This window comes from Mycteria americana, chromosome 24, assembly GCF_035582795.1.
Source record: "Mycteria americana isolate JAX WOST 10 ecotype Jacksonville Zoo and Gardens chromosome 24, USCA_MyAme_1.0, whole genome shotgun sequence".
NCBI lineage: Eukaryota > Metazoa > Chordata > Aves > Ciconiiformes > Ciconiidae > Mycteria > Mycteria americana.
The window spans coordinates 1,145,855-1,167,286 of NC_134388.1; the positions used below are offsets into that span (position 1 = coordinate 1,145,855).

The 21,432-nt window shown below is 63.7% G+C and overlaps 2 protein-coding genes across 7 annotated transcripts in view; both read right to left on the reverse strand.

Moving 5' to 3' along the window:
* The window catches only part of NFIC (nuclear factor I C), a 46,414-nt gene extending 35,938 nt beyond the window's left edge, over positions 1-10,476 (reverse strand). For 4 of the 6 annotated variants that reach the window (XM_075524305.1, XM_075524304.1, XM_075524299.1 and 1 more), the window contains exon 1: positions 7,651-8,148. In XM_075524305.1, the coding sequence (XP_075380420.1) occupies positions 7,651-7,680 (30 nt within the window). In that variant the 5' untranslated portion in view covers positions 7,681-8,148. Of the gene's footprint in view, positions 1-7,650; positions 8,149-10,099 lie in introns of those variants that run through there. The other 2 variants (XM_075524300.1, XM_075524303.1) reach the window with 2 other exon arrangements.
* HMG20B (high mobility group 20B) overlaps positions 1-21,432 on the reverse strand; it is a 149,005-nt gene that overhangs the window by 102,666 nt on the left and 24,907 nt on the right. The gene's annotated exons all lie outside the window — the stretch shown is intronic.

Consider the following 21,432-nt stretch of genomic DNA (forward strand, 5'->3'; position numbering starts at 1 on the left):
GGCTGCCCCGGGGAAAGTGGGGAAGGGGTGGCCCAGAGGAGGGGAATTTCCCCGGCTTTTTTCTCCAGCAAACTCCTCGGCTTGTGCAATTAGAGAAATTTGTTTAACAAACTCCCGGGGGAGCGGAGCGGGAAGGTGGGGTGGCGCGGGGCCAGGGGCGCTGCTCGCACAGGCCTGCTCCTCCCCACCCGCGCCTTTGATCCGCGGCGCCTCGCCAGGGCAGAGGAGCGGTTCCCCGCAGCCAGACGGCGGCCGGGGCCGCGCCGCGGGCAGCGCCCGGGACCCCGCTCCCGCAGCGGCGCCCGCCCCGGCCCCGCGGCCCCCTCCGCCCTCACGCGCGCCGGGGCGGCACGGCCCCGGCGTGTCGCGCGTGGCCCCCCCGCCTCCCGGGCCGCACGTGCGCACCCACGCGTGGGCCGGGGCGCGCCCACGCGCGCGGCGTCGGCTGGCGGGCAGGCGCGGGCTGCGGGCGCGCGTTCACGCGGGCCGGCGCGCGCTCCCTCCCCCCTGCGACGCCGTTTCCATCAAAACCCTTTACTCGGCACTTTTCGCCAGCGCCGCCTCATCGCCATTCCCGCCGCGCTCCGCGCCCTCCCGCGCGCAGGGCACCGCCGGAGGCCTCGCGGCGCGGCGCGGCCGGGGCCGCATCCCCCGCGCCGTCCCGCCCTCCCCCGTCGCCGGGGCGGGAGCCGCGGGCCGGCGGGAGCGGGGTGCGGGATGCGGCGCATCGCAGCTCCCGCCGAGCGACCGCGGGGACGAAGCGGCCCCGTCGCCCCTTGCGCCGGGGCGAGGCGGGCAGGCCGCAGGCAGCTTCGCGGCGAGCGGCCGCGACGCGCGGCTCCCCGGGGAGAGCGGGCGGGTCACCGGCGCCCTCCGCCCTCCCCGGCAGCCCACCGCGCCTGGCGCAAGGTGGGAGCAGGCGGCGCCGCGGGGCCTGAGCAGGGAGCGGGGCCTGAGCAGGGAGCGGGGCCTGAGCAGGGAGCGGGGCGCACGCTTGGCACTGCCGCCGCCCTCGCCGCCAGTGCCCGGACGAGGCCTGGGTGGCCTCCGCCGTGTCCCCGGCGGGACTGCGCCCCCAGCACGGCATCCTTGGGCGAGGAGGGAGCGGCGGCGCCTCTCGTTTTGGGGCTGGTTCGGGGAAAGGGGAAATGTCTGGGTGGAAAATCAACATTTCTCTCTCTGGGTTTTTTTTTTTTCCTTTGAAAGCAGAAATATTTCTTGGTTTTTCGTGATCAGAAACATGTTGGGGGTTTTTTTTGGACAACAGCCGGTCAAATACCGTTTCCCTGCGAAGGGAATGCAGGGGCCCTTTGCAAGGAGAGCAAAAGCCTTCTTATAAAACAAGATAAAACCCCCAGTTTTTTAAAAAATCCACCTGGCCACGGACTTGAACAAAATCCCGGGGAAGAGGGGTCAGCAGGAGGGCCGGATCCTGGTATTCCCGTGCCAGGCAGTGCTGCCTAAGGGTGCCGTGGCCCCTCCTGGAGCGGCGGCGGTGGCCGGGAGGGTGATGCCCACGGTGGGCAGCCCGAAGCCCGGACCTGGGGATTTTGCCCAAAATGCTGATTAGAGCTGGCTGCTGGCCGGGGAAGGGAGGATTAATGCGCTTTTAAAGCAGCGGCGAGTTAACCGAGAAATCAATCCTTGGCAGGGGCTGGCCCGCAGGTCCCCCGGCGCGTGAGCGCTGCCGCACCTGGGCCGCGGGATCCTTTCCCAGCTCCTCTCCAGGACTTTGGAAGCGCCGGGCCTTGGCGGCCGGCGCAGGGCGTTGGGTCCCGGCCAAGCTGGCACAGTGCGGCGCGGCCGCGGGGGATGCCTGCTCAGGGCCGACGTGATGGATGGCGAGCCCAGCCGCCTGCCCGGGTGCAAGCCAGGCCCCAGGATGCCCGTGGGGACCCTGTGCATCCCCACCCTGCAGCTGGCACATTGCGGGGGTCGGCATCCCCTCCCCGAGGGTGACACCATCTCAGGGTGCCCAGCAGGCCGGGACAGGGAGGGAGCCTGAGCTCAGGCTCTTGCCTGTGCCAATTTGGTGCCTCCAAAGGTGCTTCGGTACCCAAAATCCACAAGGGTTTGGCACTGGGCACCTCTGGCCCGCCACGAGGCTGTGCCCCTCTCGAGCACAGCCCCACAGGTAGCTCCCAGCCATGCTGTGGGGACATCACTGGTGATGCCACGTGGTGCTGGCCCGACCCGGCAAGGCTGAGCACCCATCGATGCCCTGGCTGCTCCCCATCGCCTTCGCCGCCCTGCCCTGACCTGCCCGGCACACCCCAAAGTGCCACGGGAGAAATCCCCGCCCCGCGGGTCCCCGAGGACTGGATTACGCCCCTGCCACCCCAAGGCCCTGCCTGCACCCCCCAGCTTGGCTGCAAGGACTGGGGGGACGGGAGCCCCCCCGGCCCCCTCCCGCGAGCACTCAGTCCCCTCGGCGGTGCTCAGTGCCGGCACCGCCATCCTCGCACAGGAAGAGCCACAGCACGGCCGGGGGCGGCAGGCAGCGAGCCAGCCTCGCAGGGAGATATTTCGCCTCCCCCCCAGCCCTCCTTCTTCCCCTCCAGCAAGGGACCCTGGGGATGCTCCTCATTGCCGCCACCGTCCCCATCCCTGCCATCCGGGGCTCGGCTTATCCCTAGGACAGGTGCAGCCACACCAGGAGTGGCAGGGGGGACGACGGGCACCCCTTGGGCTGTGGGGAAGCGTCAGGGGGCCAGGCACAGGGAAGGCTGGCGCAGGCAGCACTGGGCAAGGAAAGCTGGCAAGCAGGCAGGGTAAGCCGTCCGTGTCCCCGGGGCCATCCTCGGTCAGCCCCAGAGAGCTCTGCCTCCATCACCCCCAAAGGCAGGGGACACTGTCCCCCCCTTTCCCTCTGGGTGCCAAACCCACCTCCAGGCCCTCCCCGCTGCACGCAGCCCTGGGCCGGGACAAATCTCTCGCCGCCACCGTGGCAGTTTTCCCCCGGGACTCCTGAGCTCTCCGCGCTGGGGCTGCCCGGGGCTCCCAGGGGAGCTGCCTCGCCAAGGGGAGCACAGCCAGCTCGGCTGGCCATCGGCACGGCCCCTCTGCCTGCCGAGCCTCGCCACACCGGCACTGCCCCGTCCACACCCTGCCGCACCGGACACACTGCAGCCACCCCTGCAAAAGGGGAAAAACGGCCGGGTCAAAGCAGGCTCAGGCTACAGCTCCCAGCATCCGTCCCCAGCCCGCCTGGGCTCGGGGGAATAAAAAAGCACCAAAGAGAGCTATTCCCCGCTCGCTTCAAGACAGCCGGGCAGCAAGCTGGGCCCCAGCGGCTGGGCTTTGTTCAACGAGCTGCAAAAGCGTGCGCACGCTTGCAGCGCTGGGCACGCCGTGGGTTCACTCCCTGCCCTGGTACGGAGGGAAACGCAGGCAGGGAGAGAACCGTGGGCAGGGAGGGAAGCACAGGCAGGGGCAGAGCTGCCCGGGAAGGTGAATTATTGGTGGGCGCCTCGGCGCGCTGGAGGAGGGCGGCTGATTTATTGTGCGAGGCCCCAGCCAAGTTCAAGGTGATGCGGTGGAGAGTGGCGCAGCGCAAGCGCCGGCCACCCGGCCGCTCGGCTCTCACCCGATGGCATCTCTCGTGCAGCAGGCCTTATGCTGCCCGCCACCCTGCACGCCTACCCCAGCCTTCCAATCTGGCTTCATAAACCGCACTTAAAACAGGATCTATTTTTCCCGGGCAAGGATTTAAGATCAGATTGGGCAGAAGCAGCGGGGTCCTCGGCAGCGCTGCCAGCGCGAGCAGCAGGGCAGGGCTAGCCAGGGCAGGCGGGCACGGCGCGGTGGGCGCCTTGCAGGGAAAGCAAGGATCTCCCGAAGGTTGCATTTAAAGAACGGCCTCATTGTTTTTCCCAAACAATACGCAGCAGATGGGAGAATTGAAAGTGTGTTGCAACCTTCCCTCTCTCCCCCCGCCGTGCCCGGCTTGCTGCTCCCATCCTTTGGCAGCCGATCTGAGCTCCCGGCTGGAAACCAGTTTGCTGGAGCTACTGGTGGAGGGGGCGATCACCGGCGCTCCCCTCTCTCGCTGAAAAGCCACGGCGCTTTCGGGAAGGAGGTTTGCCAAAGGATGCCCTGGTGAGATGTGCCCGGCAGGCAGCTCCCCACTACGGCCACGTGCCCGAGCCAGTGGTGGCAGCCGGCTGATGTGCAGAGACGACCGGTGGTGGCCGAGGAGAGGCGAGATCCCCATTGGCACCCGGGAGACACGGCTGTGACCGGGCCACGTGGCCACAATGCCTCTAACAGCCCGGCTCTGTCCCCCAGGCACCGCAGCGTGCCCATTTCCCTGGCTGCTGACGGTGTTCGCCGGTACAGAGGTTTGTGCCAGGCCAGCTTGGCTGGGCTGCTCCCCGATGCCCCTGGGACTGGGTGCCCGCCAGCTACGGCACGTGCAGGGGTTTGCGCCTGGCCACCGGCTCTCAGTCGGGCAGTGCGGGTGCATCGCCTCTGCACCGAAACCAGTCTCCAAGGATGCATCTGAGCAAAGTGGTGGGAGCCGGGTGTTCTGCCAGGGTCCGGCCGGAGACACCCTCCTGTCTCCTGGGCCCCAGCAGACCCATGGGGCCCAGGAGAGGGGAGAGGGTCCCTGGCCGGACCCCGGCGGGACACCCGGCTCTCACCACTCTGGCTGCCTTTGAGGCTGGCTCCCATATCACCTCGCTTCCAGCCTACGGATACCAGGGTGGGGGGCTCAGGGAGTGCCAGGGTGACTGCCAGGTGCCAGAGACCAGCCGGAGGTCATAAAATTTGCACATCTCCCCCCTGGGAGCATCCCAAATCCCCCCCCACAACCCTGTTACAGATCCAGGAGCTGGGGATAACTGTTATTGCTCCGGAAACACCGCCGGCTCCTCGGCAGCGGCTCCCAAGGGACACACGTGCAGGGCCAGCGGCGGGTGCTTAGCGCCAGGGTTATTTTGGAGTCCTGGCAGCCGGAGCCCCCCCGCTTCCCCGTGGGCAGGGTGAGGCCTCGTGCGTGGTGGCAGTGCTGGTGCCACTTCCCTGCTAATCTGGGCAGCTCCCTCTTGACTTCCCGGCCTGTCCCTGAGGAAGTCCCCAAGCTGGGACAGAGAGCTGAGGAGGGCACAAAGTCACCCTCCTTGCCCAACGGGAGACTCGGCCGAGGCCCTGTCTGGGAGCGTGTCGCGGACGATGCCTTTGCCAGGGCTATTTTGGTGCCGCTGGGCTGCCAAGCCCCAGCTTGGACCAGCTCTGGCCGGGAAGGGCGGCTGCTCGAGCGGCAGCCGGGGTCCGAGTGGCTGTGCCGGGCTCGAGGGGCCGGCGGTGGCGGTAGCGGCGGGGAGATGCGCGAAGGCAGAGGCAGGGCGGCTCCCGCGCACGTTCCAATGTATCCACATCACCATCCGCGGCTCCCGAGCCCGGGCGAGCCTCCCCGCCGCGCGGGTGGGATGGGAACGGCTCGGCTGGCGGCGGGGGGAGCGTTGGGGGGGCCAGATCCGGTAGGTGCAGACGATGTCTGATCCCATCCGAGCCGGGCTGGATTGGAGCTGAGGCTACGCCAGGGCAAGAGGGGGAAACCGGAGCCTTCCCCGCGCGAAGGCGGCGGGGCGGAGGCTGGGATCTGCGGAGGAAAAACCAGCTCCCCCCCGTCGGCTGGGCGAAGCGCTGGGAACAGCACGGGTTTGTGAGCAGAACGGCTCCTGCCAGCCCTGGCCTGGCCAGCCAGCGACCGCACGGCTTCCCACATCAGACCAGGGCTTTTAGCTGGCAACAACAGGCTCTGCCAACCCAGCGCCGGCTGGAGACTGGGATGGTAGGGAGGTGGTGGGACCCCCGGGAAGGACAGAGTTGGTGTGGGAGAGGAGGGAAAGAAAAGAAGGGAAAAAAGAAGGAGAAAAAGAAGGAGAAAAAGAAGGAGAAAAAGAAGGAGAAAAAGAAGGAGAAAAAGAAGGAGAAAAAGAGAAAGAGAATGAGAAAAAGAAAAAAAAAGAAAAAGAAAAAGAAAAAAGAAAAAAGAGAAAAAAGAGAAACAAAAAGAGAAAAACAAAAAGAGAAAAACAAAAAGAGAAAAACAAAAAGAGAAAAACAAAAGAAAAAGGTAAAATAGAAAACAAAAGAAAAGAAAAAGAAAAGAGAGAAGAAAAGAATGAGAGAAAGAAAAGAAAAAAAAGACAGATTGAGGCGTGACCCTTGCCAAGTCAACCACACGGCGGGGAGCACCGTCCCCGGGGTCACTTGAGCAGCCCCAGCGCTGCCCACCCGTGCCCATGCCCGTGCCCAGGTCGGTGCCCATGCCCATGCCTGTGCCGTCACCAGCCTCACACGCTGCACCGCACCCAGGGAGAGCCACAGACGAGGCCGGACCCCGCGATGCCCCCCAGCACAATGCAGGTGCCGCGGTGCTGCCGAGGGGACCCCCCCGAACCCCCACAGGGCAGCTGAGTCCAAGCCTCTGAGGTGGGGCCGGATCCTGCCCCCAGCTCCGGCCCAAGGGATGAGGTCTGGCAGGAGAATCCCCGGCACGGGCATGGGGTCCGGCAGTGGCACCTTCCCCCACGAGAGCAGAGCCCTCGCAGGGTGCGGCACGAGGCCGGATTCGGAGCGGGCAGCGGCTGCCAGCAGGGAAGAGGTTACGAGCCGGGGGGGGGGGGGGGGGGGGAAGCTGCCTGCTCAATAATTAAATAAATATCAGCGATCAATAAGGACAGAGCAAAGGCAGAGCCGCAGCGGTCATGGTGCAGGCAGGGGGGGGGTCCCCGAAGTCTCCCCCCCGCGGCCGTACCGGCTGTGAGGGGGAAACTTCGGGGACACCCCCCTTGCCCGCACTGTGGGCCCTGGCACGGCCACCCCGCCGCGCGCCACCAGGCCACGTCGGCGTGGCCTGGAGTGACACCGGCGTCCCCACGCACGCGACTCAGGGTTGCCCCTCGACACCCCTATGCGCAGATGGGGACCGGCATTGCCCCTCACCCTGAAGACTGAGGGGGTGCCCCCCACATCCTGCCATGCACGACCCCCACCGCCCTCCTGCCCGCCAGCGCGGCACGGCGCAGCCGGTTGCAAATTGTCCCAAACTTGGAGGATTTTGAAGAAAAAGCCTGTGCCCCCCCCCCCCCCTTGCACCCCACCATGTGCAGCCAGGCCGGTGGGGGGGGAAGGAAAAAGTTTCACGCTACGCAAGAGGTGGCGCGGCCAAGGCCGAACCCGCAGCGCCAAGCCGCCCCCCAGCCTCCCCGAACGCAACCGGGGACCCCCCGCACCCCACCGCCTCCCCCCGCAGTCCCAAAGCCGGCGGCTTCCCCGCACCACCCACCTCCGGGCACAGTGAGAAAAAAAAAACCCAAACCACAATGCAACCTTCCCCCCCCCCGCGCCCCAAGTGAAAGCAGAGGCAGAAAACCCCAAAAAGCACCAGAAACACCCAAAAAAACCCTAAAAAAGGCGGGGGGGGCAAGAGGGAAACGCGGCTCCTCCGACAGCCCCGTGCCGGCCCCAACCCACCCCTTCCCTGTTATGATTATTTTTATCGGGGGGGGGGGGGGGTTGCTTTTTCTTTTTTTCTTTCTTTCTTTCTTTCTTTTTTTTTTTTTTTGCATTGCAACTGTAAAAGTCTGTTGCGGCGAAGGGGGGAAAATTGGGGGGACGCGGGGGGGGGGGGCCGGTTACCTGGGTCAGGCAGAGAGGAGACGAATACATCCCGAGCCGTGCTGGGAAAGTGGCTAATTGCAGGGCTGAGACTCGAGGCGTAAAAGTTACTGAGTCATTTCGGAGGCTGGAGCAGTCCGGGCGTTTTTTCTCTCTCTCTCCTCCGGAGCGGCTCTGCGGGGCCCGGGGGGGGGCGGCCGGGCAGGGGGGGGCGGCCCCGCGGGAGGGGGGGCCGAGGAGGAAATAAAAAGGGTCCAACTTCCACCCCCCTCAAAAAAAAAATTAAAAATAAAAAGCCAAATTTCCCCCCCCCCCGGAAAATACGGCGCTTTTTTTTGGTTGGTGGCGGGGATTTGGGGGTTTGGGGGGGGCGTTTTAAAGAGGCCAGAGGCTCATCTCCGCCCGGGGGGGCCGGGGGTCCGCACCCAGCCTGCGGGCAGGGCCGGCGGGGAAGTTAGAGGGGAAGCGGCTCCATCCGCGAGCCGGGCAGCGGGCGAGGGAGGGAAGAAAGAATGAGAAAATGAAAAAAAAAAAGACGAAAAAAAAAAAAGGAGCGAGGAATGAAGTGACGTGATGAAAAAAGCCCATCCCAAAATATTACATCCCATTTAAAGATGTAGGAACCCCCTTTGGCTCGCAGGGCCGAGGCGCTGCGGGGCAGGGGCGAGCGGGGGAGGGACGGGCCGCGCCCCCCGGGCGGCGAGTGCCCCCGTGGCCCGGTCGCCCTGCCCGGGCCGGGCAGCGCGGGCCAGCTCGCCCCGGCTGGGTTGGTTTGGGGTTTTTTGGGGTTTTTTTTTGGTTTTTGTTTTTTGTTTTTTTTTTTAATAAACAGAGCCAACAGGGCGAGGGGAGAGGGAAAACCTGCAGATTCACGGGCAACTTCTGGGCAGCGGCCCCGGCAGCCGCGGCCCCGCCGCGGGCAGGGGGATGCCCCCGCTCCCCGCTCCCGGTGCGGGGGGGGCCGCCCCGCCAGCCCCGCGCTCCCTCCCACCGCAGCCCCGCTCATCCCGCGGAGAGACGCTGATTTTTCCCCCCGCGTCGTCGTCCCCGTCGTCGTCCCCCCCCCCCCCGTTTAATGACCGGCAGCATCTCCACGCTCTCCCCGGGGCGGCGGGGGAAGCGCCCCGGGCAGCCCCGCGTCCCCCCGCCCGGGCGCACAAAGAGAGCGAGAAGCAAAGCGGAGCCCGGCAAACTCCAAACCGCAAGTTCTCACTACAGAAACACCACCGCCACCAACCAATTCTGCAGGCTTTAATAAAACCTAATTAGAGAGCGAGCGAGGGCGAGAGCCACGTACAGAAAAACAAAGGGAATCCCCGGCTCCTAATTGTGAAAGTGAGCGCCAGCCCCGCAGGATGGCGGGCGGCAGCCGCCCGAGGTCGGCGATTTATTTAGCCCCGCTCTCACCTCCCTGCAGCCAGGCAGGGACGGGGTTTGTTTAATTGCTCCCTGCAGTGACCTGAAGCGCAGGCGGGGACCGCTGCCCGGCGCAGGCGGCCGGGCGCTGCGGGGCCGCCCGGGGCCGCTCCCGGCTGCGGGGCCGCGGTTCCAGCCCCGCGGCTCCAGCGCCGCCTCGCTCTCCCCGAAGAAGGGAAAAAGGCTTTTTTTTCCGCCGCCCTGCCAGACCCTCTCCCCGCACTCGCAACTTTTCCCGGGGACCGTCTCCGCCCGGGGGTTTGGGGTTCGTTCCCCCACCCCCCGCCCCCTTCCCCTGCATTAAAACCAGCCCCGCAGGCAGCCCCGCTCCCGCGGGCTGCGCCGGCACCAGCCCGGCTCCGCGCAAACTTCGCCGGCCGGGCCCGCGCCCGGGCCCGCTCCCGCCACCCCCCCCCCCCCCCGCTCCCTCCGCGGCCGCGGGGGGCTCGGGGGGGGCCGCGGCGCTGCGCTTCCCCCGCGGCCTGGCAGGCGGCGAGGCAGGAGCAGCCCGGCCCGGCGCGGCCGGGGCACGGCTTTATTCTCACGGCCAGGAGGGGTTTTTCCGCCACCCCCCCCCCCCGGCGCGGCCCCGCGCAGCGCGGCGCGGACTTGAGCGCGACCCTCCCGGCCGTCACTTCCAAGTTCAAGTCGGTGCGGCTGGCAGCCTCTCCGCCCCTTTTTTAGCGGCCATTTTCAGCTCCATCCAGCCCTCCGCGGGCTGCGGAGCTCCCCCCGCGCCGCGACCTCCCCGCCGGGCGGCTCCCGCCTCCGCCCCCCCCCTTCTACCGCGGGGAGGGGTGGGCAGGGGGAGGAGAGACGGCGGCAACTTCCCTCCGCCGCCCCGGCACCCCCTCCCCTCCCTCCCCTCCCGCCCCCGCGCCCCCCCGCCCCGGGCACCCTATTAAACTCCGCTGCCGGCAGCGCCCCGGCCCCGCCACCCCCTCCCCGCAGCCAAGTTTTGCTCGTGGGTGCACACGCAGAGACACGCACACGGGGGGGGGGGGGGAGGGAAGGAGGAAAGTAGAAGAGAAAACGAAAGTGTCATGGGACCTACCATAGCCAAGTGCAATTAACGGGCTTCCAAGTTGCTGCGGAAAGCAAAGCAAAGAGGGTGGGTTTTTTGGTATTTTGCTCTAAAACGTGTGTTTTCCACCGCGCCGAAGGAGGAGGAAAAAACCGTCGCCCCCAAAATAATAAAAAAATTAAAGCCCCCGGAATAACAAGAACAACGGCCCCCCCGGCCGCCGCGACGGCGAAGCGTCCTCCGCGGGCGGTCACCCTCTCTCCGGCTCCGTCTGGCTCCCGGGGGCCATGCTCCGGCCTCAGCGCGTCGGGGGCCGGGCTGGGCCGGGCTCCGCGCCGCGGGGCATGGGCCGGGCCGGCAGCCGCCGGCGGCGAGTTCCGGGGCGGCTGCGGGAGGCGGCGGCGGGGCCGGCGGGCGGCGCGGGGCGGCGGGAGCGCGGGCGGCGGGAGCGCGGTGCCCGCGCCCGGCCCGGCCTCATGCGCCGTGGGGGTGGCGGGGCTGGGGGGGACGGGGGCGACGGGTTGTTTTTGGAGGGCGAGAAAAAAAATCGAAGGTCTGTTTCTTAGAGATTTAAAAAAGCCCCGGGGCGCGGGGCGCGGGCCGGGCTGCGCCTACGGCGAAGCAGCGCTGGCATCCCCCCCGCCCCCCCCCCGGCGAAGCCCAACTCCGGCCGGGCACGGCTCCTCCTCGCAGCCCGCAGCGCCCCGGCCCCATCGCCGCCTCCTCCCGCCGCGCCGCCTCCGCCTCCTCCTCCGCCTCCGCCTCCTCTGCCTCCTCCCCTCGCCCGGGGCACCGGCGGCGCTGCGGAGGGGACGCTCCCGGTGCGGGGGCGGGGAGGGGGGGAGGAGGAGGAGGAGGAGGAAGGCTCCGGCCCCGCTCGCCCGGCAGCGCGACGGCGGCCCCCGGATGGTGCTGGTAGGTGGCGGGGGCTGCGGCGCGGCCCCCCCGGGGCCGGCTGGCTGCGGAGGGAGGCGCGGGGCCGCCCCCCCGGCCCTGCCCGGCGCGGGGGGGGGGGAGGAGGGCGGGCGGGAGGGGGGGGCGCGGCCCCGGTGCGGAGCTACCGCAGAGCGGGGAGGAGCCGCGGGCAGCGCCGGGCCCGGCCGCCCGCCCCTGCACCCGCCGCCACGGCGTGGAGCCCCGGCCCCCGCCCACGGGCATCCCCCGGTCACCCCGCGCACCCCCGTCCCCGCTCCGCGGAGACCCGCTGCTCACCCCCATCCCCGGCCCACGCACACCCCCCTCCCCACGGACACCCCCACCCCTGTCCTACGGACCTTCCCCCGCCACCCCCATCCCCGGCCCGCAGACCCCCCCACCCTGCCCCACGGACACCCCCATCCGCGCCCCTGCTCACCCCACCCCCCGCCTCCCCCACAGGCTCCGGGCCCCCCCCCCCCCAGCATCCTCCATCCCCGCCCCCACCCCCCTCCCGGCTGTCCCATCCCTGTCCCCTCGCTCCCCCTCTGCCCCCCCCGCACCCTCACCCCCCCATACTCCTCGTGCCCCCCCAGCACCCCTTTCCCCCCCTCCCCCCCATATGCCCCCCCCCCGGTCTCTCTTAAAGCCACAGGCCGCTTTGCAGCCGGTGCAGCGGCTCCAGCACCGGAGGGGGGGGGGGGGGGCTGGGGATTTGGGGGTTTGGGGGTTTGGCCCCCCCCGGTCCCGCTCGGAAAGTTGGCGGCGACCTGGGAGCCGGGTTTGGTCTGGAGGGGAGAAGGGCGCCGTGGGGAGCGCGCTTCCCTTCGTTTCTATCGACCCCTTTTGTGTCTGGACCTGTATTTTTAACCCTTGTTGTCGAGTAATCCTTTAATCTTTTAATCCTTTCAAATAACCATATTTTTCTATAGGAAGGCAACAAAAATTAGATTTTTTTTTTTCAGTTTATTAAGGGGTGAAGCGTGTGCTGTACGTCTGTATTTTTAGGCACGCTCCGTAGTCTTGAACAAACAGGAACATAATCTCCGTCTGTCTTGTGCTCAAATGATTTCAGTGTGATAAATAATATGCTAAATAATTTATTATATATTTTAAAAATAAAATTAAAGCAAGCTACACTGACATTCCCCTAGTTTTTATTTCATCATTTTCTTCCTTTTTTTTTTTTTCGGGGGGGGGGGGACCTCGGCAAGTCCTGATCATTTTTACAAGGGATCAGCTCGATTTTAACAGGGATTTTGTACACGCTAGAGGTTTATTTTATCCATCCCCATATCCCCTTCGCCTGCTAAACCCACCGTGTGCATACCAAGATACTGGACGTTACACGGCATAATTTGTGCATTCACAGGGTATATTTTACTGCCGTTCAAGTTGTTTGTCAGACACCGAAGTACGGCGATCGGCCTTATGGAAATGAGATCTAATTTTGTTCCAGCTTTCTATCAAAAAAAAAAAATTCTTTATATTTACAAGCTCTAGAACTTTTTTTTTTTTTTTTAATCACCATCTGCTCCCCCCAAAAAAAGCCACTTCCCTGTTTTAAAGCCGAAAAAAAGGCTCCTGGCTGAAATGAGCAGTTCACTCGCCTCGTCCCAGCTCCATAAGCCTTGAGGAATGTAAACTCGGCGGCAACTTTGCTCGCAGAATACAGTTTTCATTTTCTGCCTGACACCGGGCGAGATACGGCGCAAAAATAAACCCGAGGGAGAATTTGCCAATTTTTAACCGCTTCCAAGGCTGCCGTCGGTGCCCGCCTGGCAGCTCCCCTCCCTCCTGCCAGCGCTTTATTTTGCTGCGGCGATTCCTCGGCTCGCCCGGCTCCTCGTGCTTTGGGGAGGACGCGGACGTTCGGCTTCGATCCCGGTGCCGTGGGAGATTGCCAGGCTGGTGGTGCCAGGCTGCCGAGCCCAGCGCCGGCGGGCGAGGAGGAAAAGGGGGCTGGTGGGATGATGGGGGGGGGGGGGGGGAGAAAAAGCAGGGCTGGGGTTTTATTTTCACTTCTGAGAGGGCCTGGGACGCGGGACGGTGGGGAAGGGGGTTTTGCCTTAGCTATTTATTTTTGTAATGCTGTTGAAGTATTTCCTGGATGATTCAAAGCCGGGGTTGAAGGGCTGCCGGCCTCGTCTCTGAGACACCCCCATGGGCACATGTTGTGTCCGCCCGAATTAATCCCATTTCCCCTATCCCAGCGAGGGGCCCGGGGACTGATCCTGCACGAACCATAATAGCAATGACCCAGGGTTGAAATCATCTCGGCGCAGCAAGTGGCACCTGTAGGTCCCTGCCGCCGTCAGGGCCGGAGGCAGAGCGAAAGACATCCCGGCCGGCCGCGGCCCTGATCCTGGCAACCCTGCTGCAGGTGGGGGTTTACTCAGCCCCAGGGGTGCAGGCAGGCTGCGGGGTGCAGGCAGGCTGTGGGGTGCAGGCAGGCTGCGCTGGCCACAGGGCTGGGGAGCAGCCGCTGGACCCTGCTGCCGACCCATCCCTGCTCGTCCGAGCCAGCCCCAGTTCCCTGCAGCCACCCCAGCCTCAACCCCAATTCCTAGTGTAAACCCCAGGCAGAAAAACACTAAAAATACAATAATCCTTTTTTTTTTTTTGTTTCCAGGCTGCCTGTAAACAGCATTCCAAGGGGGGGGAATCCAAACCCAATTTAATTTTCCTGTGCAGGTCATCCCTGCTGCCTCAAATAAAAAAAAGGGGGGGGGGGAATCTGGGGTCCAGTTCTGTTTCTCCTAATGGGTTTTCGCAAGGGTTGAACCCTGGGGGTTGAAGCCGAGTTACTCCTATTTTGGCGCGGAGACGGAGAGGCTGGATCAGGCCCTTTGTTTCATTCCTCGGGTTTATATCCCAGCCCATTTGCAGGCTCCCGACCACCCGTCTATAAAATCAGTGCTGGGAACAAGTGCAAATTTGCCCCCCCGTGAAATTTGCTGCTGCAAGAAGCTGGTGAAATCCCGTGGCGGTGGGCTCAGGCTGTTCCCCACCGCCCCGTGCCCCCCACCCGGCCAGGTGCCCGTGGGCAAGAGCCCCTGCCCGGTACCAACCCAAACAGCGCCGGGGGACCACCACCCGAGCTCCTGGCACGGCCCCGGCGGCCGAGACAGCCGCGCTTGCCCCCTCCTCAAAGCTGGATTTTATTTCTAAAGGGCATTTCATGGTTGATTTGTGCTGCTAAGACGCCTCGATGCCAACTTTTGGGCTCAGCCAAGGGGGTGCAGATATCCGTGGAGCAGCGCAGGGCTGGGTAACCCCCCCCATCGCCACGGGAAAATATCCCCCAGCCTCATTAGCCTTTTTCTTGCGCTCATTTCTAGTGTTTTTGCAGGGTTTTTTCAAAGGTCCCATTCTGCTGGGTGCAGCGCTTGGGACTGCCGGCACCGCCGAGCTGTGTCCCTCGCCGGAAAGAGGGAGAGAAAGGGAAATAACCCACATTGGGACAGTTTTGTTGCTGCCTTCCTTTGCTTTTAAAGTAACTTTTAAGGAGAATATTCTGGTTTTGACCAGAATTTATTTACTTTATTCCTGCATATGGCTCTTGGCCTGGATCCCAAACAGGCAGAGGTCTGGCCCGGCTCAATTCAAAGCCAAAACGTGCAGTGAAAAAGATTTTTTTTTTTTTCTTTTCTCTTTCTTTATAAAGCAGGTTTTTAACTGGTGAAATTGTTGCTGACAAGGGAGGGGATTTCAGTTTAAAAATTGCTAGCAGATTTCAGTGAATTGTTCTGCAGGAATTTCAAGGTTTTTTAGGATTTTTGCTGTGGATCTTTTTTTGGTTTTTTTGGCTGCAGGTTAGAGGTAAAAAAAATAAATATAAATCCTCAATTTTTTCCCCCCTCTGTATTTTTTCCATCAGCTCAAACATCACCTCTTCCCCCTGGATTTGTTGGAAACCAGCCCTCAAAGAGCCGCGGCCAGTGAGAAACCTCCTTTGCAAGCCTTTCCCCGGCTCCCATGCTGCTCTGCACCGGGAAGCCCGACCTCACCGGGGCCAGTCTCCCCCGAACTGACCCTAAAACTTGTTTCTTTGCATCAAAAGGGAGGGTTTTGCCTTTTCCCTGTGTGCGCTGGCCTTGCTGCTGCCAAATGGCTTCAAATCTGACCCGGGGGCTTGGGCAGGGCAAAGCCTCGTCGGGGTTTTTGCAGACACGTGTGGACGGAGGTGCTGGGACTCTTGCAAACGCCGAAATTTCACTCGTTAAAAAAAACAGCCAACAACCAAACCCCAAATGCAACCAGGAAACGTTTCCTCACTTCTTTTTTTTTTTCTTTTTTTTTCCACAAAAATAAATAAATCAAGTGCGGCCACTCTCCTAGGGCTGGTTTGTCATGTCAGCGTTGGGGAATTTGGGGAAATTTCTGGAGTGGGAGGAATGGGGAGAAATACGGCCCCGACTCTTTGTTTGGTGCCAGTGCATCCAGATTTGCTTTTTTTCCCCTCCCCGCCGACGGACCTGGCAGACGGGGGCTCCTGCCATCGTCCCCGCGCCGCTCGGCAGAGCTGCCAAACCGCCCCGGACGCCCCTGGGCCCCGGCAGCAGGGGAGAGCTCGGCTTTGGGAGCGGGAGCATCTCGGTGCCGTGACCCCGATGGTTTCCTCGGCGGGGCGGTTGGCTCTGCACTGGCATGCCGCGGGCAGGTGCTGCCGCTGCGCTGCACCCAGCGACGCCCCGATGCCGGGGGGCTGCTCCCGAAACGCCCATGTACAAGTGTGGGGGAAGGACAAAAATCACCTCAAGTACGGCTTTGCTGGGGGGGAGGGCGGAGGAGCAGGGAAGTCTTGCACCGGCTTTGGGGAGCAGAAAGTGAAAGTGGCTGGCGGTGGGTGCGGTAAGCACGTCGGGGCTCTGCGCCCCGGTGCCCAGCTGGCACCCCTGTCCCCTGGGAGTTCAGTCGCCGGGAGCTGCTGGCGCCTGGGGAGGACAAAAGCGGCCGGCGGTGGCATTTTGGAGCCCGAGCGGGAGGGGGAGGAATCATGGGGGAATTTTAATCAGTTGCCAAAGCAAACAGAAGCGTGGGGAGGTAACGAGCTACCTGCTCCCGCCGCCGGCTCCAGCGCCTCCGCCTCGCGCCCGCCGCAGCGGGGAGGCCGTGCCCGGCCCCGAGCCCCCGTTCTCTCGGTGCACGCAATATCGGGAACCGGGGCTCCAGAGCGATGCTGGGGGCCAAACGCCGGTGGAAAATCGCCATCGCCCAGTTGCTCCAGTTTGGCACCGGGGCCAGGCGTGGGGGTTCACTCTCCCGGCACAGCCCTCGCGCCTGCCGTGCCGCAGCAGGAGCCCAGCGCCGGCCCCGGCCCCTCCGGCGGCCCTTGGACGAGGCGTTTGCCGCAGTAGGAAATGGTTTCTCCAAGGGTTTTGTTTGCCAGAGGAGAAAACTGGGCTGGAATGTGCACGAAGAAAGTTTGAAGGGAACGGCAAAGAATTATATTAGTTTTCCAGAACGAGCTTCCAGTTGTGCCGGTGCACAGAGACGCGTCCCGAAGCAACGCGAACCGGAGGCATATGCAAAAGTAATATCGGGCGAAGGGTCCCTTCTCCGGGAAAAGTTTAGCAACTCACATAACCAATTGCCAGCCTACGTCTATAGCTAAACCAATTACGGCAGACAAATTGGCATGAATATTCGCCTCGCAAAGCTCTCCGGCCGCACAAAGGGCTCGCTTTCCCCCTTCCCCTGCCACGATTTTACGAGAGAGGAAAATTACTCGGATGCTGAGCGTACTGTAAGTAATAAGGGCTTTGAAAATAGGCTCCTAATTAAAAATGATACCACTGCTCGTTTGTTTTTAAGCACACATTAAACTTTTTTTCCTTCCCTGCTGCATTCAAATGTTGGGGTTGCTGGCTTGGTTTTTTTTGTGAAAACTGGCTTTCCGTGCCGTGATTCTGGTTTGATTTGACTCCCCCCGCCCCCCTCCGGGGTCTGCTTCGAATTAGTGAAAGCCAAATCCAAGAAGCTGGAAAGGGATATTATAGAATTTTCCATGTCCTTATTATTTTTTTTATTAGCGGGACCGGGCAGCTCGGCCGAGCAGGGAGGAAAAAATGGCTTTTGTGGTTGCGGCAGTTGTGTGAGCCGCTGGCGCTGGGGCCGTGCTCGCCGGGCGCGGAGGCGGCAGCACCCGCCTGCAGCCGTGCTCGCCGGCCCCGGGGCTCGGCGGGGGGCACGTTGCCCAAAGCGCTCGGCACAGGGCATCGAGCTGCACCGGCAGATGGGAGAGCACCGGCCTGGCCGCTGTGGTGTTTAGCCAGGGTCATCCCCTCTGCAGCATCCCAGGGCGGCGAGCGGGGCGCTGGGGATACCTAGTGCCGCCGTAGCACCCGCACCACGGTGTCCGGGCCTGCAGGCCGGCCGGCATTCCAGGCGCCAGCCAGCCCCGGCACACGGAGCAGGCGCCGAGGGATGCCGTGCTACCTGCCACGAGGCTCTCTGGGGGATGCGGTGGCACCCGGGGGACACGCGGGCGCTGCCTGCCTGGGCGGGCTGCCGTGACAGTCCCCTGAGGCGCGGGCATCGCCCCGGAGGAAGCGCCGCCGCGCCGCGTTCCGGCAGCACCCCAGCGGGCGGTGGGTGCCGTTTGGCTACGCGGCGTCGGCGAGCGGTGCCGGGGGCCAGGCAGCTCCCTGCGGGGTGGAGGGGGCAGGCGGGTGGGGGCCTTGGATAGCCCTGGGAAGGGGGCACGGGGGGGGATGACGCTTCACGGCCCTGGTCTAGACTTGGCTCGTAACCCCAAAATTTTTGCAGGAAGAGGGGCTGGGGGCGGCGTGTTCACAGGCTGCGGAGGGACGAGCCCGTCCCCTTTCACACCTTGCCCAGGCGAAGGCACCCGTGCCTCAGTTTCCCCAATCCGCACCGTGCCAGGGAGGGGGGATTCGGCGGCCGTTTCCCTCCCTGCATCGCACACAGGGGGCTCGGAGCAGGGCCTGGAGAGTTAACACCAGCGACGCCAGCCCTCGGCCGCCGGCACATGCTCTGCCCGGCCCTGAAACGCAGCCAGCTCCCGGCTCCGGCAACAACAGCCGCTATTGTGCGGCAGCAGCCCCGCGCGAGCACCCAGCTGCCGCCGCAGGGTGGGAGGGTGCAACCGGCGGGTGACAAGTGGACTTTGTATCCCTGCTTTGGGCTGCTGGTTGTTGTTTTTTTTTTTATAGGAAGCACAGAAAACAGGGTGTTCGGCTCCCGGCGTTCCTCCCAGCCCGCTTTGCAGCAAGCTAGGGGAAAAATATTTTTTAAGGCTACTGCTTGGCTTTTTTTTTGCCTTTTTTTTTCTTTTTTCCCCCTTTTTTCCCCTTTTTTCCTCTTTTTTCCTTTTTTTCCTTTTTTCCCCTTTTTTTTGTTTCTTGGGCCTTTTCCTACCGTGGCCGCAGATGCATCTCCTCGGAGGGGCTGTGTTTACCCAAGTGGCACCGTGTTTGTCACCGGGGCTGGCTTGCTCCGGTGTGTAAATATGTGGCAGGAGCCACGTGACCGTGCCAGCAAACATCCTCCTGCCGGCTGTCAGCACTGGGGCCATTTCTTCTCCCTCCCTGGCAGCTCCCGGCTCCCTCCTGCGGGAGCGGGGCCGAAGCCTCTCCTGGCTGCTGCTGTTCCCCAAGCGCTGCCTTGGGGTTGAGCCCAAACCTCCAGCTGTTTTGGGGTTAAGAAGGGGCTCTGTGGTCCCCACCCCGGGCTGCCTGCTGGGGCCAAAGGCAGAACCTGTCCCTGCTGTCCCATTCCTGTGGAGCTGCAGGAGAATCACCACCTCCCCCCGTGTTACAAGTGGGGAAACTGAGGCATAGCTCCGTGCTGGCTTTTAGCCACCGACGGCACTGGGAGCAGATCAAACCAGCGGGGGAGGATTTTCCTGCTGGATCCTGAATCTTTTTAAATCAACATTTTTGTGCCTTTCGGGGTGAGGGCTGTCACCGTGGCAGAGACATGGGGTCTTGCACCCCGCTCCCAGCTCGGCCCTTTGCCCATGGGACGCGGGGTGCTGCACGGGCAAGCGCCATTACAGGAGCATCACTGAGGTCGAGCATCGGCGGGGCAGGGGGGAAGGCGCCCAGCCCTGGCGTACAGGCAGGGAAACCGCGGCACGGAACCGAGATGAGACCCGCAGCCGCACACCAAAATGCCCGCGCTGGTGCTCCCCACCTGCCCGGGCATCCTGGCTGTACGCCCGGAGCAGGAAGGAGGGAGAAGGCAGCGTCACGGGCCGGGAAGCCGAGCCAAATCTCAGCCCAGTGATAATCTTTAACGTTGATTTTTGTATTCCCCTTCCTCCGGCCTGGCAGCACTTGGGTGTGTGCAGAGCCAACGGCTCCCGCAGCCGCAGCCTCCTCGCCGCGCGGCCATCCTGCATCTGCCTGTCCCCTCCATCCCGACCCGGCTCTGAGGCCCAGACCTGCCTGGGGGGCTTGGAAGCAGAAAGAGCCTCCAAATAAAGGGTGTTTTGGGGGGATGGAGGCACCCTGAATTCGGGGTTTCTTTGGCCAGGAGCAGGCCCCTGCGGGTGCTTTGCTGCAGCTGGGCACCGCACGAAGCTGCGTCCCGCATCCCAGCCCTCTGCGCGGGCTTGTCCCCTGCTGTGGTTGCAGAAGAGCCCCGGATACACCGGATCTGTCTGTTACCTCCCCTCGGCCCCCGGCTGCCGCTTCCTGTGCGAAGGGCACAAACGCACACGGAAATCAAACTGATTGCAAAAAGTGGGGCTGGGGCGGCGATTCCACACCCCGATAGCCTGTCGGCACGAAGGGAAGCTGACGGGGGAGTCCCCGGGCACCCCCACGCTGCACCCGTGTCCGACCCTGAGACGAGAGCAGGGCTTTGGGGAGTGTGGTGCAATGCCTGGGTCCCAAATTGTCCCATAAATGTGGGGTTCGGGTCACATCCCCAAAGCCCTGGGGAGAACCCTGCCAGCCCCAGCCTCCTGCATGGAGCATCCCTGGCCATGGGGCTGGGTCTCTCCAGCCCAGCGCACCCCAGCCCTGCCAACACCCCGGTGCGCGGCTGTGCCGGCTGCCGGCGGGTCTCACCCGGCTCCTGCCCCATCTTTCTACCGGCGGTGGAAAGTGCCGCGGTGGCACTGGCCTGGGGCTGCTGCGGAGCCCCGCACCGCCTGCCCCATAGCACCAGAAGCCCAGCTCCAGCCTCTGAACTGGGAAGTCTGTCTCGAAACCAGTCCAACTAGAATAACTGGGAAGGCAACTGTGGTTTCTTTTCAGGAAAAAAGAGATCTCGAAAAAGAACTGAAACTGTTTTCATTTGGACAAAAATATTCCTAGACATTTTTCCACGTTTTGCCAGCGTGCAAGAGCATTTGCTTTTCATTTTTCAATGGAAACCCAGAGAAATGTAATTGAAAATGATGTTTTCCCTGAGAAAAAAAAAAAAAGGCAATTACTGCTGAAAATCCGTTTTGGTAAAAACAAAGCGACTTGGTGAAAGAAAAGCCTTCCAAAACTGGGCCCGGCCTGTGCTGACATGGTTCCCCCCGAGCTCTCGTCCTGCCTGAGCCACGCTGGGCGCATGGTGCCGCACGTCGCGGGCTGGCCGGCGGGTGCCGGTGGTGTTTGCTCCCTCGGGACCGGCAGCGGCTGGCGTGACGCACGGCCCCGGCCCCTCGCCCTCCGCCGGGAGCCGGGGACCGGCCTGACAGCGGGTGTGGGGCGCAGCAAGGCATCCCTGCCGCGTCCCCGCCGCGTCCCCGCCGCGTCCCCCGCGGCCTGCCTGCATTTTGGAGAGGGGTGTGAAGCAAACATGAGACGGCCTCAAACACTCGGTCCCATGGTGCTTTTTGGAATAGTGATAATTAAATTCAGACTTTTTTCCTTTCAAAATGCCCTGGAAAAATCCAATCACTTTGCAAATCAAAATAAGCATTTCCAATTAATCCTCTAACTCGAACCACATGGCTTTTAGGGAACGCGGTTGCTGAGACGCTATTTTTAAACCGGTGACGGCTCCGGCGATGTTCTGAGCATGCTGCAGGCAGGCGCGGTGCGGCCGAGGCAGCCGGGAGCTGCCAGGCACAGGCGCTGCCGGAGCGGGGCTTGGGGGCACGTCGTCCCCATCGCCGCAGGTGTGAAGGCGCTGCCCCGCCGCCAGCACGAGGGCGGGTGACAACTCTTGCCGACGGCCCCAGTGGCTGCAGGGACACGGGCTGAGGTTTCCCGAGTTCAGCTTTCCACCTCTGATGTGGCGGCGGTGACCCCCCCGCTCCTACCCACGGCCAAGGGGTCCCGGCGCCGGCACCCCCAAACGCCTCCCCCGGGGGCTGAGGCTGCGCAAACTCACGGGCAGGGGCGGCCGGCTGGGCACGTGGTCCGTGGGGCCCGGCACCGGGGCTGTGCCAGGGGCAAGGGTGGGCAGGGGCGGTGTGAGAGCAGCGCCGGTGTCACAGGGGGAGGACGAGAACGTTAAACCCTCCCCCTGAAACACCC